The following is a 20,859-nucleotide window of genomic DNA, read 5'->3' on the forward strand; positions in this document are numbered from 1 at the left end:
ACACGAGGTGGGGAGGAGAGGGATATGCCCCATCGGTTGTAGATTCCCGCAGCCCAGACAAAGAGTTTACACCAGGTGTGAAGCTGTCTGCAGTGCACACATACTCTCCCGTTGCATTTGCCAGAGATAGACGGTAATGGGGAGCAGTGAACGTGGGCCTCAGCCGAGGCTTCCACTGCCTGTGATGGGTTCCCCGTATGCACACGGGATTCACACCCGTTGTGAAGAAAACCCACCCAGCCGCTTGCAGGCGCCATGCTCTGCAACATTCCCGCCACCAGTGACATATGGCCAGTTCACCGCGGGGCTGGGAAGAAGTATCAATTGTCCAATGGGGTTCCTTGAGTTTGAAGGAGATTGGCTGGGAGATCTGCTTTGAGAGAGGGGGAAATTCCACTGTCTGCAAGTTCACACTGAGAAGGATTCTTACACAATCTCTTACACTGTTTTATATTATGACTTGCATGTACTATTTTATAACCATGGTATTTTATACTATTTAAATAACATTCTAGAAGAGTGTGCACTTAAACATTGAGCAGGCTTTGTGGGAACTTTTACAGGGCAGTTGAGACTGGGTCCGTGGAGTAGGTGCTGGGTCTGAGGGAAGTTTATACTCATCAGAAGGTTCCCATTGCCTACTTATGTAGACCTACCTTGGAGAACGGTTCACCCTGTCACAAAAGGGGCTCATAGTACATGCAATATTTCCTGTTCTTCTTCACTTTGTCGTGGATAGGAGACATCATACTGTCCGCGGGGAGACACACCTGGGTGGGAGTTCGCATTGCCCATGGGAGACTCTGCTGGGTTAGAGGGAGACTTCCATTGATGGGGATGGTATTTCACGGTCCACAGTCAGTTCACATCAGGTTCGAGGGAGAATCCCACTGTCGGTGGGGATGTCTGTCTTGTCCACGAAGGAACTCATCCTGCCCAGGAAGTACTCAGCTGTGGTGAAAAGGGCCTCTGCTGTCCCATTCAGGATTGTCTTGGCTGTGGCGAGTTTACAATGTCCACAAAGGAGGGGCACCCAGGTGGCTCAGTCGATTAAGCGTCCTACCCTTGGCTCAGGTGCGATCACAGGGTCATGGTATTGAACCCCACATCAGGCTCCATGCTCTGTGCGGATGGAGCCTGCTTGTCCCTCTCCCTCCGCTCCTCTCTCCCTTTCTCTCTCATAAATAAATAAAATCTAACACACAAACAAAACAAAAACAAAAGCCAGCGTCCACAGAGGAATCCTCAGTGCTTACTGGAGTTAATAAGCATGCACGAAGGAGAGAGACCTGTCCACGGGAATTCATGCTGCCTAAGGCCTATTTTCCCTGTCATCGGGGAAAGGTGTGCACAGTGAGCTGTACCCTTGCCCCTGGGAGAATTACATAAACTGTAGTTAACTTAGCTCTACAGTTCACTGCAATTACACTGTCCTGCGAAAGGGAGGGTGATGTTACAGGAAGCAGGATAATACAGGCTTAGCCAGGCTGCTGGGGTCAAACCAAGCTGGGCTTCTTTCCCAGCTGTGTGACTTTGGGCGAGTCATTTCAGCCCTCTGTGCCACCATTTCTACATCCGTACAGGGATAATTATAAAAACAAAAAACAGGGGCACCTGGGTGGCTCAGTGGGTTGGGCCTCTGCCTTCGGCTTGGGTCATGATCTCAGGGTGCTGGGATCGAGTCCCAAATCCGGCTCTCTGCTCGGCGGGGAACCTGCTTCCTCCTCTCTCTCTGCCTGCCTCTCTGCCTACTTGTGATCTCTCTCTGTCAAATAAAAAAATAAAATCTTTAAAACAAACAAACAAACAAAAAAACCAAAAAACAACATCTTGGCATGTTGTAGTGAGTTAACACGTGCAAAGCATTTAGGATAGTGTCTCCAGCAGAGCAGATCCTAAAAAAATCTTAGCTATTAGTGTGATTGTCAATATTCAGGAGGTTATTACTGCCTGAAGAGTTTACACTGTTTCAGTCTCACTGGTCACCTTGTCCTCACAGTTTGTCTGTGTGCTGCTGGTGGTGTTGGTGGCAGGGCTTTGGGGAAGGAGTTCAGGGTTCAGCATATCTTTGGGGCATTTGCCAATCTATCGGGAGGCATTCCTGTCCAGTACTTGATGCCCCAGCTGTCACCATGGTTAGCTGTGTTGTCTTGGGCTTGAAATCTAAGTCTCACTCTCCTCATCTGAAAAATGGGTATCATTGGAGTCCCTGCCTGATAAAGGTGAAGTGACAGTGAAAGCAGATTTTGAGGGGCGCCTGGGTGGCTCAGTGGGTTAAAGCCTCTGCCTTCGGCTCAGGTTATGATTCCCAGGGTCCTGGGATCGAGCCCCACATTGGGTTCTCTGCTCTGCAGGGAGCCTGCTTCCCCCTCTCTCTCTGTCTGCCTCTCTGCCTCCTTGTGATCTCTGTCTGTCAAATAAATAAAATCTTAAAAAGAAAGAAAGAAAGAAAGAAAGCAGATGTTGAAACCAGGGCCTTGCATGTAGTACATGCTCAGTAAAAAGAAGTGCTTTTTATGTGCCCTGTCCTGTGTTGGGACCTGGGAAATCCCTGCCATTCACAAATTCACCATTTTGTGGTCTTTCTTTGGGGCCTCATTGTCTGTGACAGGTTACACCATCCTTCAGGGAGTTCTACTGTCTTTTTTTTTTTTTTAAAGATTTTATTTATTTATTTGAGAGAGAGACAGTGAGAGAGAGCATGAGCAAGGAGAAGGTCAGAGAGAGAAGCAGACTCTCTGCGGAGCCGGGAGCCCGATGCGGAACTCGATCCCGGGACTCCAGGATCATGACCTGAGCCGAAGGCAGTCGTCCAACCAACTGAGCCACCCAGGCATCCCTTTTTTTTTTTTTTAAGATTTTTATTTATTTAGTTCTACTGTCTTTTTTTTTTAAAGATTTTATTTATTTATTTATTTATTTATTTGACAGAGAGATCACAAGCAGGCAGAGAGGCAGGCAGAGAGAGAGAGGAGGAAGCAGGCTCCCTGCTGAGCAGAGAGCCCGATGCGGGGCTCGATCCCAGGACCCTGAGATCATGACCTGAGCCGAAGGCAGTGGCTCAACCCACTGAGCCACCCAGGCGCCCCTAGTTCTACTGTCTTAATACATGTGCGTGTTGAGGGGCATTTTGGTAAATTTTAATGGGAGAATTAGGACTTTGGGGAGGGAGGGTGGATAATATAATTTTACGAAGGTTACAAAGGCCCAGTAGGCTTAAATGGAACATGGGGTTTTTCCCTGTTTATGGAAAAGGGCTACATTATCAACGACTTAATAAAACTGATGTAGTGACATTGAGGTTTATTGCAACCATTGGATTTTTTTTTTTTAAAGATTTTATTTATTTATTTGACAGAGAGAGAGGGATCACAAGTAGGCATGCAGGGGGTTGAGGAAGGGGGTGGAGGAAGCAGGCTCCCCGCTGAGCAGAGAGCCCGATGCAGGACTTGATCCCAGGACCCTGAGATCATGACCTGAGCGGAAGGCAGAGGCCCAACCCACTGAGCCACCCAGGCGCCCCAACCATTGCATGTTTTAAAATATTTTATTTGACAGAGAGAGAGAGAGAGAGAGACCCAACAGAAGCAGGGGGAGGGGCAGAGAAAGAGAGGGAGAAGTATATTCCCCACTGAGCACAGACCCTGATGTGGGGCTTGACCCCAGGATCCTGAGATCATGACCTCACCTGAAGTCAGACGCTTAACCGACTGAACCCCCCAGGCGTCCCTACTGCAATCATTGTGAAATCTATGCTGTATACCGAGTGGTCCACTGAGGCAGACGGCACCGTCCACGCAAGGGTACAGTGTCCATGGGTTATATTGCATGAGGCCGTAGGACTATGGGGCTATACTATTCACATGAAAAGGTCCACCAGTGGGGCGCCTGGGGGGCTCAGTGGGTTGGGGCCTCTGCCTTCGGCTTGGGTCGTGATCCCAGGGTCCTGGGATCAAGCCCCGTGTCGGGCTCTCTGCTTAGTGGGGAGCCTGCTTCCCCCTCTCACTCTCTGCCTGCCTCTCTGCCTACTTGTGATCTCTGTCTGTCAAATAAATAAATAAAATCTTTTTTTTTTTTAAGATTTTATTTATTTGTCAGAGAGAGAGGAGAGTGAGCGAGCACAGGCAGACAGAATGGCAGGCAGAGGCAGAGGGAGAAGCAGGCTCCCCGCCAAGCAAGGAGCCCAATGTGGGACTCGATCCCAGGACGCTGGGATCATGACCTGAGCCGAAGGCAGCTGCTTAACCAACTGAGCCACCCAGGCGTCCCAATAAATAAAATCTTAAAAAAAAAAAAAAAAAAAAAGGCCCACCAGTTACAGAAATGACCCTACTTATACGCTCATCTTCGCTGTGCATGTGGGTTTACCTAGGTTGTATGAGTTGACCCTGTGGCTAGAGGAATTCACACAGAGTTCAACAAGCCACGATGCCTCTTTGGCAGAGCACAGTAATGAAAGCTGTTTTAGGGGTACCCGCATGGTTTATTTGCTGTCCCACCATGTATATGGGGCTTGCACTGTTCATGAGCGTTATGCTGGCAATGTGAGGTTTACACCATTTATGTGGGGTGCCCTTTTTTACGAGGCTCACAAAGTTTATGAAGGCTGTGCTGTTTGAATGGGGCTCATCATTTATGAGGGTTACCCTATCTGCATGAGGTTTATGGGGTCGTGCTGCCTGTCCTGGGGTTCACGCCATTTTTGAGCATTGTACTATTTGGGTTTCCACCGTCCATACGAGAGCCACCCCGCAAATGGGAGTTTCAATCGGTTATGGGCTTTGTTCTGTCTGTATGGTGGGTTCTCACGGTGGGGTTATGCCCACTGTACATGGACTCAGTTCATTTCAGCAGGTATGTATCACCAGACTGTTCTACAACACCCCCCCACCACCACCGGTGTAGGCGCCAGTGATAGAGCAAGGCTAGAGGAGGGATTCAGATGACGAGTTAGAATTCTAACATTCTCACAATGTTAGAAACACTGTAGTTTCTAAGGGAACTACAATGACACAGAAATATATGTCACTTGAGAAAAAGTGCCATGGAGAAAAACAGTGCCTCGAAGGGACGCAGGGGCCTAGGACAGGAGCTCCAATTTAAAATGGCGTGATCATGGGGCACCTGGGTGGCTCCGTAGGTTAAAGCCTCTGCCTTCGAATTCCGCTCAAGTCATGATCGCAGCATCCTGGGATCAAGCCCAGCATCGGGCTCTCTGCTCAGCAGGGAGCTTGCTTCCTCCTCTCTCTCTGCCTGCTTCTCTGCCTACTTGTGATCTCTGTCAAATAAATAAATAAAATCTTAAAGTAAAATAAAATGGCGTGATCAGGTAGGGTCTTTATTGGGAAGGTGCTTTCTGAGTAAAAAGCCTGAAGGAGATGAAGGGCAGAGATATGTAGACTTCTGGTGGCTTGGGCGGGGAGGGGAGACTTCCAAGCAAATGGAACGGCACTGGCAACATCCCTGAGGCAGGCATCTGCCCGGCCTGTTCAAGGAATCTCAAAGAGGCTGGGAGTGCAGCTGGCACAGAAATGGAGGGGAAAGGTGGGAGGCAAAGTCAGGGAGGAAGAGCCCTGCTGGTCACTACTGGGAGCTGGCTTTTACTCCCAGGGAACAGAGGATTTGGGACAGCACAGGGAAGTCATGTGATTTACTAGAACCCCTCTGGTTGTGGGTGCACGCAAACTGTAGGGGCTGGTGGCAGCCAGGAGAGCGTGAGGAGTCCCCAGACCAGGGGTGTGGTGGTGGCGGTGGTGACGAGGAGCTAGATTCTGAAACAGCTGAAAGTCCACCCCATGGGAGTTCCTTTCCGATCGGATGAGGGAGGAGAGAGAGTCAAGGAAGACTCCAAGAATTCGAATTCGGCCTGAGCAGTTTGCAAAATGGCACAGCGGGTGCCCAAGATGGGGAAGTTTGGGGGAGCAGACGGAAGCCATTTTGACTTGGCAAGCTTGAGAAATCCAAAGGGAGACACCGGTGAGGCAGTTGGGTGTGTGAGATTGGAGACCAGGGGTGAGTCCTATGCTGGAGAGAGAAATTCGGGTGGAACCAGCATCGAGAGGGCATGTGAAAACATGGCGCTGGTGGAGATCACAAAAGGAACGAACAACAGGTGGAGGAGAGAAGAGGACCCAGGTCTGAGCCCGGGGGCCCTTCAGCATTTCGATACTCTCTAATGGGATCACATTTTGTGTTTGAGGGCGTTCACCCTGTTGAGGTGGCGGCACTCTCTCTATGGGGTGATTCATGTTATTTCTAAGGGATCTACAATGTTCACACTGTAGAAACGGCTCACTCTTGCTCATTATAGGTGATGGGTAGGTTGTGACTATGATTTTCATCATCCATACAGTTTCCTTTCCAGAAGTGAGGTCCGTGGAGTGTTGGGACTTCTTTGGGGACAAGTTCTGTCCATGCCTTAGCCTGACAGCAACAGGATAAATGTTATCTGTGTCAGGATAGTAAACTGGAACAGGGAGTGCTAGGTCTGTGGGAGCCGAGGGCACCTTCACTGTCTAGACAGAGTTCTTTTCTCCTCAGAGCGTGTCTTAGATCTTAGTGAGAGGCTGCACTTTTCACAAGCCCCAGGAGGGATCTGTGGAGGTTCTTCCAAGGGGGCGGGGAGGGGAGTGTCCCCTTGTTCATTGGAATTGATATGGCCTTGATTGGATGGTGCGTCTTTAAGGAACGACCCGTGGTGATGGGTCCACTTTCCTTGAGGATGGCTCTCAGCGTTCATGAGGCAAGTGAATTATCCAAAAAGATCCACACTTCTGTGGTAGAGTCTCATCAATCCCTGAGGGGTTACAGTATTGGTGGATAGGTTTTCACAAACCACCAGAGGTCACACTACCCAAGGGACATTTTCACCAGGAATGCCCATTCTCTGCGATGGCCCGGACTCTATCACGAGGCGTGCCCACCCTCCATGATTGTATGTCATAGAAACAGTAAGATTGAGTTACCTGACTGGGTCAGGGTGGGACTTATGCCATCAAGAGGCCTTTTCACACGGTCAATACCCTGTGTTTCTTGTCTATGGTTGGGGGTCTATACGGTGAGGGGTGCCTACGTTATCTACTGGGTATACAGTTCGTTCTGCTACTAATTATTCCCAGTATTTTCTGCATGCCCACTTCACATCTCCGATTTCTTAAAACAATCTGGTCACGTAGGATCTAATAATATCCCCATTTTACAGATGAGGAAGTTGAGGCTTAAAGAGGCAAACTTCCTTGCTCTACGTCACAGACAGGAAATAGCAAAGTTAGGGTTGCAACCCAGGTCTCTCTTGTTGATGGGAGCGTGGGATCCCTGAAGTTGTTACAGACCTATTAGCTTTGAAACTCTTCATGGTCTTGTTCTGGCAGGGATTGGGGGACGGTATTCCTAAAGCTGAGTGGTGAAGGGTGGTGGTTTCGAACGGAATAGGTCGGGTTAGAGTCCTGACTCCTAACACTTCCTGGAGGTAGAAATTTGGCAGACTGATTTCCCCTCTGAGCCTCACCTTCTTAATCTGTAAATGGGGATAACAATAGTAACTTCCTTCTTTGGGATTTTGTGAGCATCAAATGACAAGATGCCCCAGACAATGCTTGGCCCAGTGCCTGGCACATCATGAGCACTAGGAATTCGGGAGCTGTTATAATAACAATGATGGCGATTATTATTGCTGGACCACACAGCTCCCAGAGGGTTACAATATCCGTGGGGGAGCTGCACTGGCTGTAGGCAAGGTTACATAATTCCCCAAGGAGGTGATGCTTCCCTGGAGGCGTTGGTCTCCACGGAGGAAGAGGCTAGAGACTTCTTTGGCGATGGTGACAGACAGCTCTAATGCATCTAGGAACGCACTGTGGGTTGAAGACCTAAGAAGTCAGAGTCTGACCCTCCTGACTTGTTTGTCTTTCCCTGCCCATCTTCTCAGTTTCAGTTTCTCTGAGCATCACCCCCCAGCCCCTGCATTATTCTCCTCCTTTGGTACCTCCGAGTCTTCTTTGAAACTCACTCCAGGCTCTGTCTGCGGGTATTGCTTGCTTCTATTTGCCCTCTTCCTACCCTGCTGCCGGCTCCAACTAGCCATCTGATCGCGCTGATTTCCTGTTTCCTGAAGCCTCAGGCTCCATCCATCCCTCCCTGCTGCGGAGAACAGACTTAACACTGCCCTACGCACTGGCCTTCATCCTTAAGCCCTACCTTCCTCTCTCCTGGCGACCCCCCAGTGCCCCCTGGGATCACATTTGTTCAGACTTTGGTCGCCCCCTCGCATCCTGGCCCCACCTCCGGAATCCCCGCGCTGGTGGTGGAGGTGGGGGGGTACTTCAGACACAAGCGGCATCCTTAGGACAGCTGCAGCCTGGGGATAGAGTTGGGGGGATGCTCCTGAATGCATTCTCTCTGGTCACTTCCTCCCCAGCTGGGGTTGGGGATATCTGGAAGACCCCATCCCCGGAGGAGAGGAGGGCACAGCCGCCTCCCCATTTCCGATGCTGGGAAATGCCTCCCACCCATTCCACCCCACCCCTGGACAGCTGCCCCCATTCAGGGTCAGGGCTGGGGGGAGGTGGGGGGAGAAGGGTAAAGCCAGGGTGGGAAATGTTGTGGTCTTGATTACCCTCCAAGGTCTTGACCCCGCCCCCTGCAGTGAAGATTCTGGCCCCTCCCGAAAGGTCCAGGCCTTTCAAAAGTTTCTGACCCCCCCTCGATGACCACCTCCCCCCCGCTCCCCCCCCCCCCCCCCGCCCTCTTACAAGCTCCCAAAAGAAACTCTGGATTTTGCAGCGGGCAGGAGAGGAGGAGGGGCGGCAAGTCGCGAGTGCCGGGGACTTAAGTTATCTGCAGACTTGGAGCCTCGGAAAAGGGTCATGACCCCCAGGACCCCATCCCACCCCCGCCCCCTCCTTCCTTCCTCCCCCGCCGCGCGGCCCCTTTAAGCCCAGAGCCGGCCGGTCCTCAGTGGCTGCGCGCCGGCGAGTGTGTGTGTGAGTGCGCGGGGAGGGGGCGGGAGCAGTGTCTCCATGGCGACGCGGCGGTGACGTCGCCGGCCGGGGGGCGTGGGCGTCCCGGCCCCGGAGTGCGATATTAACCCGGGAGGCGGCGGCGGGGAGGGGAGAGGCTCTGAGAGGCGAGGCCGGGTGAAGCGCCGAGGGCGGCCCGACGGGCGCGGGACGGGACGGGGCAGCGCGGGCGCCGGGAGCTGCGGCCCGGAGTCGGGGCGCCTCGCCCCGGGCCCCCCAGCATGAAGACCCCGGCGGACACAGGTGGGGGCGGGGGCAGCACGTGTGGGGGAGACTTGTTGCCCCGGGAAACCAGGCGGAAAAACTTTGGGGGGGCTGGAGGGTTCCGGGGTAGCCCGAGTGATCCCTAGTTCTGGGGGGACCCCCGAGCACTCGAGACCTGTTGCTTCTTGTGGCACAAGCGAGGGGTGCTGCATGGGATCCCCCCAATTTCTGGGTCCGGGCGGAGTGGTGTGGGTGCTGCGAGTCCTGGTCCTCTCCCTGCTGAACCCCGAAAGCTGGGTTCTCGCCCACTCTCGGGATCACGGGGGTGGCGGGGTCCTTCCCCGCCGCTCTGTCACGTTGCACTCTGGGGGCCGGGACGTGTGCGGGGCGTTGTGGGGGGGGCTGTCCACGGGGCCCGCTATTCCCGGTTCCGCGCTGCGTGGTCCGGCCCATGACCTTCACCGCGGCGCGTGCCCCGCACCGGCTTACCGGGGCATACGGGATGGCTTCTAGGAGGAGGGCGTGATTGGGGAGCCCAGGACTCGGGGTCCGGTCTGCGCCGCCCCTCCCCCGCCCGTCTCCTCCGGCTCCTCGCTCCCCCGCCCGCGCCGAGTCGCAAAGTTCCAAAGCGCAGCCCGAACGTTCGAAAAAGGAACTTTTTGTTTCCGACCTTAGAACGCGCGGCTTTAAGGTGGCTCCGGGGAGACCTGGGTACCCTCCTCCCGTCGCCGGGCCCGGGGGTTGAGGAGGGTGGGGAAGGTGGGGGGAGCCGCGGAGGCTCCCCCTTCGCCCCCCCTCCCTCATCCAGCGCTTCTCTTTCAACCGGCCGTCTTTTCCCTCCGCCCCCCTCTTCCCCGCCAACTTGCTCCTCCTTAAGGGGCCAAGGTTCCCCTCCCCCCGCCTCCGTCGGCGGGCGGGGGGCAGCGGGATTAACCCCCCTCCCACTCGGACTTTCCCCCTTCCCCTCCCCCGCCGCCCCCGGGCTCCCGCGGGCTGGACTTTGCACCCGAGCGCGCTGGGGGGAGGGGTCCCAGCGGCCCCCTACCCGTCTACCCCGTCGGAATCCGGCCCGGGGCGGGGACGGGGGAGGGGGAAGGGGGCCGGGCGCCGCTGTTCAAACTTGTTTCCTTCCCCCGGCGGCGGCCGCGGCTAGGGCTCCCGTGTGCGGGTGTGTGCCCCGACCGGCCCACCCACCCCGCCCCCCCCTCGCACGGCGGGTGGGGGCGGCTCTTAAAGGGCTCCGAGCGGTGCTCCGGCGCCTGGGGATTGGAGCCGAGGAGGGGGGCAGGGGGGTGGGGCAGGGGTGCGGAGTGCTGTAGGGTCAGTCACGTGCGTCCCACATACTCTCTGGCTCCCACAAGCTGTAGGGCCGCCGGGCCTTGGGGGCAGCAGAAGCCTCCCTTCGCCCGAGGAGGGGGCCTAGGCGCCCAGACAACCCCGCCTCGTCTTCCCTCCCTGCTTCGGGCCTTCTCCTGGTGGGACCGGCTGGGCCGCTCCCCTAAGTCTGTCTTGGGGCTGAGCCGCGTGTGGGTTCTCCGGCTGGGGGAAGGGGCGGGGGCCTGGAATGGCTTCCCGATCGGTCCATCGGTGCGTTTGTCCGTCTGCACTCCCCTCCATCCGATCCTCCATCCCAGCCTCTCTCCTCTCTGCCGCGGCTGTTTCCCACTTCCTGTTTTCTTCCCGGCTCTGGCGCCACCGAGGGCTGCCTGGAGTGGGGGAGGTGGTAGGGCCCCCCAGGAGGTCGGCGTGTTCTTCCTCTACCACCACCCCTCCCTTCCGACCCCCAGAGTCCCTTTAAAAAAAGTTTGGCCAGTCATGTGAATTTGGGGGGTGCCCAGGAGTTCGCCCCCCCCCCTTGGTTTCCAGTCTATCTGGGAGAATCCCTACCCCGCCTCTGTGGGACCCAGGTGTGACTTCTGGGACCCTGCCATCCCAACCCTTCCTGTCTGTCTGCTGCCACCTCTCCACCCTGTCTCAAAATGTCCTGAGCACCTTTCTCAGTGTCAGCTGCCTGCTCCCTGTTTCAGCAGCCCCCATGCTCCGGAGGTCCTGCTCCCTGGAGCTTTCTCCGTGCAGGCCCGGTGGTTCCCTGTTGAAGCACGTGGACCCATACACAACACACACTCACACATGCTCCCCTTGCCCGTGCCTGGCTCCTGGCTCCAAGGCCTGGGGAACAGAGCCCCATTGAGACACCCTGACGTCACCCCTGCTCTTCTCCCCCCAAAGCCAGGAACAGGCCCTCATGTATGCTATGTCCGATGAGGAAAGCCGGGTTGGGGTGGACCTGGGAGTGGGGAGGGTCCCTGCCTGGAGTGGGATCCAGGGTTCTAACCACAGAGGGGGGCTTGGTCAGGGAGGGGGGCGGTTAAAAAGGTGGCCTGGGACAGTCCCCGGAATGCAGCTTGAGGCCTTTCCAGAGCCCCCCACCTCCCTTCCGAGTTCCCTTTGTGTTGCATGTAGTCTCTCTCACTCCTTCTCTTCTGCAAAGTTTATTTTTAGCCTCCTGCTCCCCCGCTCCCAGGACTGTCGCTGCACACACGTTGCCTGGTTACCGGGACAAGGAGGCTGGGGCGGGTGGGCTGGAAAGGGTGGCTTTAATTTTGGGGGGGTGAGGATGGAAGTCAGTATACCCCCCCAATTCCAGACTGCCGTCTCAGGGGCTTCCCCCCCCACCCCCAACACACACAGTCCTGGGTCTGAGAGCCAGATTGAGGCTTAGGTGGGAGAAGCACAGAGCTTGGTGCCCTGAGTCGGGGAGGGGGTGTAGGAGCTTTTGGGAGGACTCAGAGGGTACGAGGAGCTAGTGACTTGGTAACTTGGGTTCCCAAGGACCTTGGGGCCCTGAGGAAGACCCTGGGACCTGGATTCTCAAACGGGGTGAGGATAACGGGATGAACACCTGGATTCCTATGAGAGTGATGGGGTTATGGATGCTGGGATCTATGGAAGGCATTGTTGGGGGGCTGTCACTTCTAAATGGAGCAGGGCTGCTCGTGTAGGACTCCAGGTCTGTGACCAGCTGGAGGGCTGGAGGTCGCATCCTTGGAGCCCTGAGGGGCTAGTTTGAGGCCGGGATTTCTGAATGGGGCAGGGACTGCCTGGGGAATGCTGGCCATCCCATTCTCCCCAAGGCCAGGGCTCAGGAAGCTGGGTCACTGTAGGGAACAGAGTCAGTTCTGGATTTAGAAGGGGTGGTCCCTGTGGGAGTAGGAACTGTTGAACCTCCATGTCCCCAAGGGGAAGGATCCCCTGTTGGAGTCCAGACCACGGTGGAGTCTGAGGGAGGTTCACCATAGGCTTAGGCCCTGTTGGTACCTGCTTGAGCTGGGGCTTGATCCGGGGCCCTGGGCCAGAGGCTCACAGGGGCAGTCTGACTGGGACTTGAGACCCCGCCCATCCTTAGCTGTCCACACCTTGGTCTTCTCCCTCTGGTGGCACCAGAGCCCCTGCCTTGCCTCCCCCTCCTTCTCTTCCTCCCCTTCCCTCCTCCCACCCCTCCATTACCGGCTGCCTAGTGCTGAATTATTGATGGCCCCTGATTACCCGGGGGTTTGGGAAATGACAACCGCAGCCCCCCCCCACACACCCCCAGGCTGCCCACCCCCTCCAGGGACCAGCCAGCCCACCACCAACCTCTACCCAAGGTTAATGCTGGGGGCGGGTAGGCAGGTGGGCAGGGAAGAAGCTGAGGATGAGAAGGCGGAAGGGGGAACTGGCTGCAGTGTTGTCTGCTCAGCCTCCCAGCCTGGGCTGGGGCCTTCCAGCCAGGTTGTGTCCATGTGCCTGGGTCCCGGGAGGGCAGCGCAGCACAGAGGGGCTGGGGCTTGTGGGGGGGCCTCTCTCAGACAGTCTGGGTTTCACTCTCCAGGGAAGACAGAAGCCTCTGTGTGAGCAAGCGCTGACCTCATCGTCAACCAGCCACCCCACCCCTCCTGGTCCTTTTAAGAAGAAGAAAAAAAAAAAATCATCGGGTCCTGGGGTGGGATTAAGGCTCTGGCAGGTTTTGGGAGGGAGACAGTGTTATGTTCTCAGGAGGGGACTGGAGCTATGGGGTAAGTTGGGGGAGGGGTATAACTGTTCCTGAATGGGAGTTGGGGTTGGGGGGGCTCGCCCCAACCCGCTGGCCACGTGTGCCCCTTCCTGCCCCTCCCCCCACTGGCAGCCCTGCCCGCCGGCCTGGCTTGGTGCCTGGCCCCCTGGCACTGGCCCCGGGACCCGCCGCCGACGGTTTCCTGTTTCTCCCCATGTCGCTGGAGCAGGCTCCAGCTTCCCTCCCACCCCCCCCCCCACAAGCTCCCATCTAGCCCCCTCACACACAGACACACACTGTCTCCCTCTAACTCGGGTCCTGACTTGGCGGAGGGGAGACAGATTTCCCCATGTGGAGGGTGGGGTAGGAGGGTGGACCCTGGGAGGGGACCCAGAGCCTTGGACTTGGCGTCCTGATCTGGGGCCACTCCCCTGCCTCCCGTCCCCAGGGTTTGCCTTCCCGGACTGGGCCTACAAGCCGGAGTCGTCCCCTGGTTCGAGGCAGATCCAGCTGTGGCACTTTATCCTGGAGCTGCTGCGGAAGGAGGAGTATCAGGGGGTCATCGCCTGGCAGGGGGACTACGGGGAATTCGTCATCAAGGACCCCGACGAAGTGGCTCGGCTCTGGGGTGTCCGCAAGTGCAAACCTCAGATGAATTACGACAAGCTGAGCCGGGCCCTGCGGTGAGGAGGGGCAGAAGCCCCTGGGCAGATGTGGCTAGCCCCCACTGTTTGGGGAGCCTGTAGCCCATGGGAATAGGCTTTGGGTTTGATCCTCTGCCAAATCGTAGCCCTGTGACCACGGATGGGCAAGTCCCAAGCCTGCTCTGAACGCCTCTGTCCCATAGAGGTGTCCTGAGGGGAGAGACTGCAGTCCTGTGTGTGGCCTCTAGTCTGGCCCTAGACCTGAGGGGAGAGCTAGTTCCATTCCTCCTGCTGCTTGGTTTCTCTCAGGTGGACCAGGGTTCTTAGTCCCTCTTGGTGAACTGCACTGGACTCCCCGGTCAAGGAACAGGGTCTAGACTGGGGTCCTGTGTCACCAATGATCCCATGTGTTTCTGTGCCCACAGCTATTACTACAACAAACGCATACTGCACAAGACCAAGGGGAAACGGTTCACCTACAAGTTCAATTTCAACAAACTGGTGCTGGTTAATTACCCTTTCATCGATGTGGGGTTGGCTGGTGAGTTACTGTGGCTGGTGGACGGGGCCTCAGATGGAGGAAGTGGGGAATCTACCTCTGTGTCCAGCCTGGGCCAGGGGGCTTGACATGGGCATTGACATGACATCTTCCCTCTTCTGCAGGGGGTGCAGTGCCCCAGAGTGCCCCGCCAGTGCCGTCAGGTGGCAGCCATTTCCGCTTCCCTCCCTCAACGCCCTCCGAGGTGCTGTCCCCCACCGAGGATCCCCGCTCACCACCGGCCTGCTCTTCATCCTCATCCTCCCTCTTCTCAGCTGTGGTGGCCCGACGCCTGGGTCGAGGCTCAGTCAGTGACTGTAGCGATGGCACGTCAGAGCTGGAAGAGCCGCTGGGAGAGGACCCCCGGGCCCGACCGCCAGGCCCTCCAGAGCTGGGGGCTTTCCGTGGGCCCCCATTGGCACGCCTGCCCCATGACCCTGGCGTCTTCCGCGTCTACCCCCGTCCCCGGGGTGGCCCTGAGCCCCTGAGCCCCTTTCCTGTGTCACCTCTGGCTGGGCCTGGCTCCCTGCTACCCCCTCAGCTCTCGCCGGCTCTGCCCATGACACCCACTCACCTGGCCTACACTCCCTCACCCACGCTGAGCCCGATGTACCCCAGTGGTGGTGGGGGCCCCAGCGGCTCAGGGGGAGGCTCCCACTTCTCCTTTAGCCCCGAGGACATGAAACGGTACCTGCAGGCCCACACCCAAAGCGTCTACAACTACCACCTCAGTCCCCGCGCCTTCCTGCACTACCCCGGGCTGGTGGTGCCCCAGCCCCAGCGCCCTGACAAGTGCCCGCTACCGCCCATGGCGCCCGAGACCCCACCAGTCCCCTCCTCAGCCTCTTCCTCCTCTTCCTCCTCTTCCTCCCCATTCAAGTTTAAGCTCCAGCCGCCCCCACTGGGACGCCGGCAGCGGGCTGCTGGGGAGAAGGCTCCGGCGGGTGCTGACAAGAGCAGTGGCATTGGCATTGGCGGGGTCAGCAGCGCAGGCGGGCTGGCGGAGGGCGCCGGGGCACTGGCCCCACCCCCGCCACCACTGCCACCTCAGATCAAGGTGGAGCCCATCTCGGAAGGCGAGTCGGAGGAAGTGGAGGTGACTGACATCAGCGATGAGGATGAGGAAGACGGGGAGGTGTTCAAGACCCCTCGTGCCCCACCTGCACCCCCCAAGCCGGAGCCCGGTGAAGCACCCGGGGCAGCCCAGTGCATGCCTCTCAAGCTGCGCTTTAAGCGACGCTGGAGTGAAGACTGTCGCTTGGAGGGGGGTGGGGGCCCCGCTGGGGGCATGGAGGATGAGGGTGAGGACAAGAAGGTGCGTGGGGAGGGGCCTGGGGAGGCCGGGGGACCCCTCACCCCGAGGCGCGTGAGCTCTGACCTCCAGCACGCTACAGCCCAGCTCTCTCTGGAGCATCGAGATTCCTGAGGGCTGTGGGCAGGGGGCCCCGGTCCCCCCACCTCCCATGCTTCTTTTGCTGCCTTAACCGCCCCCAAGTCCTGGAGGTGAGGACAGCTCTCCGGTGTCTTCCTGCCTCCTCCCTTTTCCTGCCCCACGTTTTGTATAAAACTTTTAATTTCTTTTTTTTTTTTTTTTTTTTAATGGTGAGGGTGGGTGGGTTCCCAGGCTGGGGGCTTCCCCTATCTGTGGGTTTCTAAGCTCCAGGCAAAGTGGTGGTGGGGGGGAGGTAGGGAGGGAGGAGTTGAGGGGGCCACCTCCATTCTGGGGAATTTATATTTGAACTGATGCGCTGGCCTCAATGCCCAGAAACGTTTTTTATTACAATCGCTTAGGAAGTAAAAGCCTTGTCTCCCTCCCTATTCTCTGCCTCCTGTCCCTGTCCTTTTCCACTCCTGGCCATCCTCAGCCCCTATCCTGCCTTCCCTGCCCCTCCAGGGGCCCTGAGTGCCTGGGTTTCTATACCCCACAGGGTTGCAGCAGGGGAGGGAGGGACATTTTATGATGAACCAAAAATTCCATGTTGGGGGGTGGGGGGCAGAGGAGGGGGAGGGGTGCCGCCCATAGGCCACAAATCTCTACAAGTGCCTGCTATCCCTCTCCCATTCCCTACCCCAGCACTGGTCCAACCCCTTCACCCCCAGCTGCTCCTAGGACTAGCCCATAGGCAGGTGGGTGGGGGGGTGGGAAGGGGGTGCCCTGAAACCAAACTGGAAGCCCCCTCTGCCTCCTAGCTGGGGCCCCTGGGGTGGGGGTCTGTGGTCAAGCCTTATTCTGTATTGGGGATGGAGGGTCGGGGGGAGGGAAGTTGGGGGGCTGCTGGAGAATGTATTCAAAACAATAAAACTTTGGACCTTTGGATGCGGTGATTTGTCCTGGGTGCTGGGAAAACCACCAGGAGGTTGCAGCCTTTGATTGGGAAAGACAGGAGCCTAGACTGCTTCTCCAGTGGCTTTATGGCCAAAGGGTCTAATCCCCCTCTGAATGGGTCCAATCTAGGCCTGGGAAATGATCGGATCCTCAAGGGGACGATAACCCCCAGGGCCTGATGGTAAAGGTCTCAGGCATCTGCTGGCCCTGTGATAGCTCCCCTGTTCTGGTGGGGATCCGCCAGTTCTTGGAACCATGCTATTGCCCCTGCTCTTCGGATCACCAGAACTGCGTTGCCTTTCTGCTGCTTTGTGTTCCTGTCCGTGTTCCTGTGACCTGGGACTTTGGCAACAGCCCTCCCTGCAGGGTCTCTTGAAATGTAGGCCTTCCAGGGTTCCTTATTGGTCCTGTCAAACCAGGGGAACTGTCCACCAGCAAGTTGAGAAGGGACAGGCTTAATTCTGGTTGTTCTTGGTTGGCTTGCTGGGGACCCAGTACCTGATGCCAGGTCAGCTGCAGTGCCATATCTCCCACAACCATCAAGGAAGGGGCCGGTGGCTCAGTTAAAGGACTTGCTCAAGGCCCTAAGCCCAGGCAGGACATGAAATGAGGTCCGTTTCTGAAGTGCATGTTCTTTTGACAACACCTTTTCCTCCTAAGGCCAGGATGGCTGGCTGTAGACAAGGTCTCCAAATCATAGGCTCTGAAAGGTGAGCTTATAAAGCCAGTAGCTCAAGCTGGAGAGCTTGATTCAGGGATGAAAGAAACGGGAGGAATTCTAGCTGAAAGCTGTCATTAGGAACAGCCCAACCCCTTCAAGTATAGTTGAGGTGCAGGAGGTTCAGAGAGGGGAAGGAGTTTCCCTAAGGCCACACAGCTAAGAAATGGAGTGGGAATTGAGGACTCAGGCCTGTTGGACTGGCTTCACAGAGAAACTCCACCCTGCACAGTTCTGAGGGAGAAGGAACTGGCAGCTCCTATCTACTCAGGCTTCACCTTCATTTCCTGCCAGCCCAGGGTGGGTGGTCCCAGATGATGTCGATTGGCAGTAAAGAGGATCCAGGGCTGGGGTACTGGCAGGAAACCGAGGCTCCCTTGGCAGCCTGTGGGCAACTGCTCCCTCTCCTGGGTGATGTAAGTCACTCCCTGGGGTGGGGGCCACTGGGCTATTTCTGGAAGTTGGGATGAAGCATGTCTCCTGGCAACAGAGATGCAACGGATTTGGTGGTGGTGGTGTGATGGAGAAAGGGGGATGTTATCACTGGGGGGAGGAGGGAGGACCCGGACTAGTAGTCTTAGCCTGATTCCGGTGCCTTCAGAGCACCTCCAACCAGGTCTAGTATGGATTAAAAACTGCTCAGCTCCAGAACTGCTTTCCAGGTCAGACCAGAGCAGAGCCAGGCTTGTTGCCCCATTCTGATCCAGTGCAATGTCACAGGTGGCATCCCGTCTTGAAAACTCCAGCTTGTCCTCCAATCTTTTTTTTTTTTTTAAAGATTTTATTTTATTTATTTGACAGAGAGAGATCACAAGTAGACAGAGAGGCAGGCAGAGAGAGAGAGAGAGAGAGAGAGAGAGAAGCAGGCTCCCTGCTGAGCAGAGACCCCGATGCCGGCCTCAATCCCAGGACCCTGAGATCATGACCTGAGCCGAAGGCAGCGACTTAACCCACTGAGCCACCCAGGCACCCTGTCCTCCAATCTTTAATGACTCACCTAAGCCTATTCAGTTTCTGCAAGACCACACCCTTGCTCCCTTCTACACCCCAGGATCGTGGATTCCAAATAGGGAGCCCTTTATAGAGCTCACAACACTTCATCAATTAATTCAAACTTTCAGAGACTCTCTTCATGCCTATAACCCCAGCATTGCCCTCCTCCAGCCCCCCAGTCCCCTGAAGCTCCTTCCTGATGGTTCTTAAACATTGCTCACCCCTTTGGGTCCCTCAGAGATCCCACAGACCTTTTAAAAACGCTCCAAATCCTCTGTGACTTCTCCACTGGTCCCCAGTAAGATCCCTTGACCTCTCCACGGACTCCCCTGAAAACCTCCAGACCCCCACAGGCCCCTCATAGTTTACAATCTGCCCTAGCACCCCTCAACAAACGTTCTCACCCTTGCAAACATTCTGGTAAGATTCCCTCAGGCGGTCGCCCTCAGACTCCCACGGACCCCAGTCCCCTCGTGGCGGTTGCCCACGAGCCGTACACTGCGCGCGTCCCGTGAGTTTTGTCCGTTAAGTAACCGCCCCATCCCGCCCCCCGCTCTGCTGTCCTTTTGGGCCTTGTTGGTCCGGTGTATGATTTCCCAGTCTTGAGGATTGACTCAGATTTTTGCTTTTCATCTCTGAGCTGCCGTCAGAGGGCAGCAACCACCATTGGCTGAAAAACTACAACTCCCCGAAACACCCGCTCTCGACTGTTCCTAATGCACCCGCGTTCATTGAAAAGGGAGCGGAAGTATGTCCGCGCTTTGCCTTTTGGTTATTGTAGTGCGAGAAAGCTTTCGCCTTCTAGGCGAGACTGTCAGCAGGCCCCAGCGGGGGCGGGGGAGGGTATCTTGTGGGTCCGCTGGGAATTGCAGTCAGACCCAGTGGACGAGACTTTCTTCAGGCTTCAGAAAGGGTAGGACAGTTAGTATGAACAGAGATTCAGATTAAAATTAAGTCTAGAGACTCCATTTCCCATTATTCTACAAGGTGGGAGGGGCTGAAGATGATTTCATTCTAGTTCCAAGTATTTCCGGGAGACAGAGAGAGAGAGAGAGAGAGAGAGAGAGAGAGAGACACACACACACACACACACACACTCCGTTTCCCAGCGTCCTTTGGGGATAGTGTCTTACCCGGTATTCATCGATAAATAGGGCGACCTAGTCCGTGCACAAAACCCGAGGCTACTCTCAACAGCCGGCTTCCTTGTTTTGGGCCCTCCTGGATCCTGTAAACTTAGGAAGCGGAGGACGCAAAAGACTGAAAGGGGAAATTCTGTCTTCACCTTTTTAATACTCGTCTCAGCCTCTTGGTGCAGCCCAGGTTGGCAGAAAAAGCTAGAATGTATTTGAAGACTATTGTTCTGTGAGACCACCGGGAACTTTGTTCCCCATATTGTTTGTGGGAGACATTTCCTTCCTGATTTTGGAAACTTGGAACTTGGAATGTTTGGACACCATTTTCTTGCGGCTCCTGATCAATTTTAGCTCTTTCTTGGGACCTGGGGAGGGGAAGGAAGCGTTGAACACTCTGCAGTCTCCCCCAAGGGATTGATGTCTTTCACCTTTGGCTAAACGCTTTCCCAAAAGTACCGATTGAACTTCACTTCCCAGCAAGCCTCTGCATCCTCGTCTCAGAAAGAAAGGGTCAGGGTGCGGGCTGGACTATTACCCAACATGCTCCGGGCTCCTGGTAGATTTCCTCCCCGTCAAATGGAGAGGCTGCCTTGAACTCCATTTCCCAGAAGACACAAAGGCTCACTGTAGCAACTACTCTGAAGCCTTGGTGTTGACTACATTTCCCGGCAGGGACTGCGGCCTAGCATAGGAGGGCGGAGGAACGCTGTACCTCCCTACTCTATTTCTTAGCCTATCTCCGTAATTGCAGTGTCCTCTTGGGGCTTGGGGAGCACATGGGACTCCATTTCCCAGCATGCTTTGGAAGTCGCGTTACACCTGCAATGCGGTGAGGGCGTGGCGACGACTCCATTTCCCGACTCGCCTCGCGGCCCGATAGCGGCGAATGCACGGGCGCCGACTCAATTTCCCGCAGTGCACCTAGCTCCGATCGGCATACACAGCCAATAGACTAAATGAGCGTCTGGACTATGTTTCCCGGCGTGCATCAGGTCTACAAAGCTCACCGAGAGTGGCAGCGACTACATTTTTGAAACACAACTAGGGCTCGCAGCTGCTGGAGTGGAGTGAGTGTGTGACTCTGACTCCACTTCCCAAAGTGCTTCAGAGTCCGCCGTCGACACATTCCGGGGACTTATTGCCCAGGACTCTATTTCCTGACGTGCAACGCGACCCGTCATCCCCCGCGGTCGACTCCGCGGCCTCTGCAGACTCCATTTCCCGGCGTGCCACGCGGTTCTCTGTGCGGA

At 56.1% G+C, this 20,859-nt stretch overlaps 1 protein-coding gene and 1 long non-coding RNA gene across 2 annotated transcripts; one reads left to right on the forward strand and one right to left on the reverse strand.

The window, feature by feature from the left end:
• The first annotated feature begins 9,095 nt into the window (after positions 1-9,095).
• On the forward strand, positions 9,096-16,053 carry ERF (ETS2 repressor factor). Its single transcript, XM_047710314.1, has 4 exons — positions 9,096-9,260; positions 13,703-13,937; positions 14,324-14,439; positions 14,562-16,053. The coding sequence occupies exons 1-4, from the start codon at positions 9,239-9,241 to the stop codon at positions 15,860-15,862; spliced, it is 1,674 nt and encodes a 557-aa protein (XP_047566270.1). The 5' UTR covers positions 9,096-9,238; the 3' UTR covers positions 15,863-16,053.
• Positions 16,054-19,183: 3,130 nt separating this feature from the next.
• Positions 19,184-20,812, reverse strand: LOC125088818 (uncharacterized). The gene is made up of 2 exons (XR_007123793.1): positions 19,607-20,812; positions 19,184-19,375 (listed from the first exon to the last, which is right to left on the reverse strand). It is a non-coding gene; the product is annotated as an uncharacterized LOC125088818 (long non-coding RNA).
• Between the last annotated feature and the right edge of the window lie 47 nt (positions 20,813-20,859).

Source organism: Lutra lutra, chromosome 17 (assembly GCF_902655055.1).
Source record: "Lutra lutra chromosome 17, mLutLut1.2, whole genome shotgun sequence".
Classification (NCBI taxonomy): Eukaryota; Metazoa; Chordata; class Mammalia; order Carnivora; family Mustelidae; genus Lutra; species Lutra lutra.

Excerpts from the sequence above, each read along its gene's own strand:
- ERF (XM_047710314.1), top strand. The coding sequence starts at position 9,239 with ATGAAGACCCCGGCGGACACAG. Across the intron at positions 9,261-13,702 it reads GAAGACCCCGGCGGACACAG|GGTTTGCCTTCCCGGACTGG; the intron begins GTGGGGGCGGGG and ends TCCCGTCCCCAG. Across the intron at positions 13,938-14,323 it reads AAGCTGAGCCGGGCCCTGCG|CTATTACTACAACAAACGCA; the intron begins GTGAGGAGGGGC and ends CTGTGCCCACAG.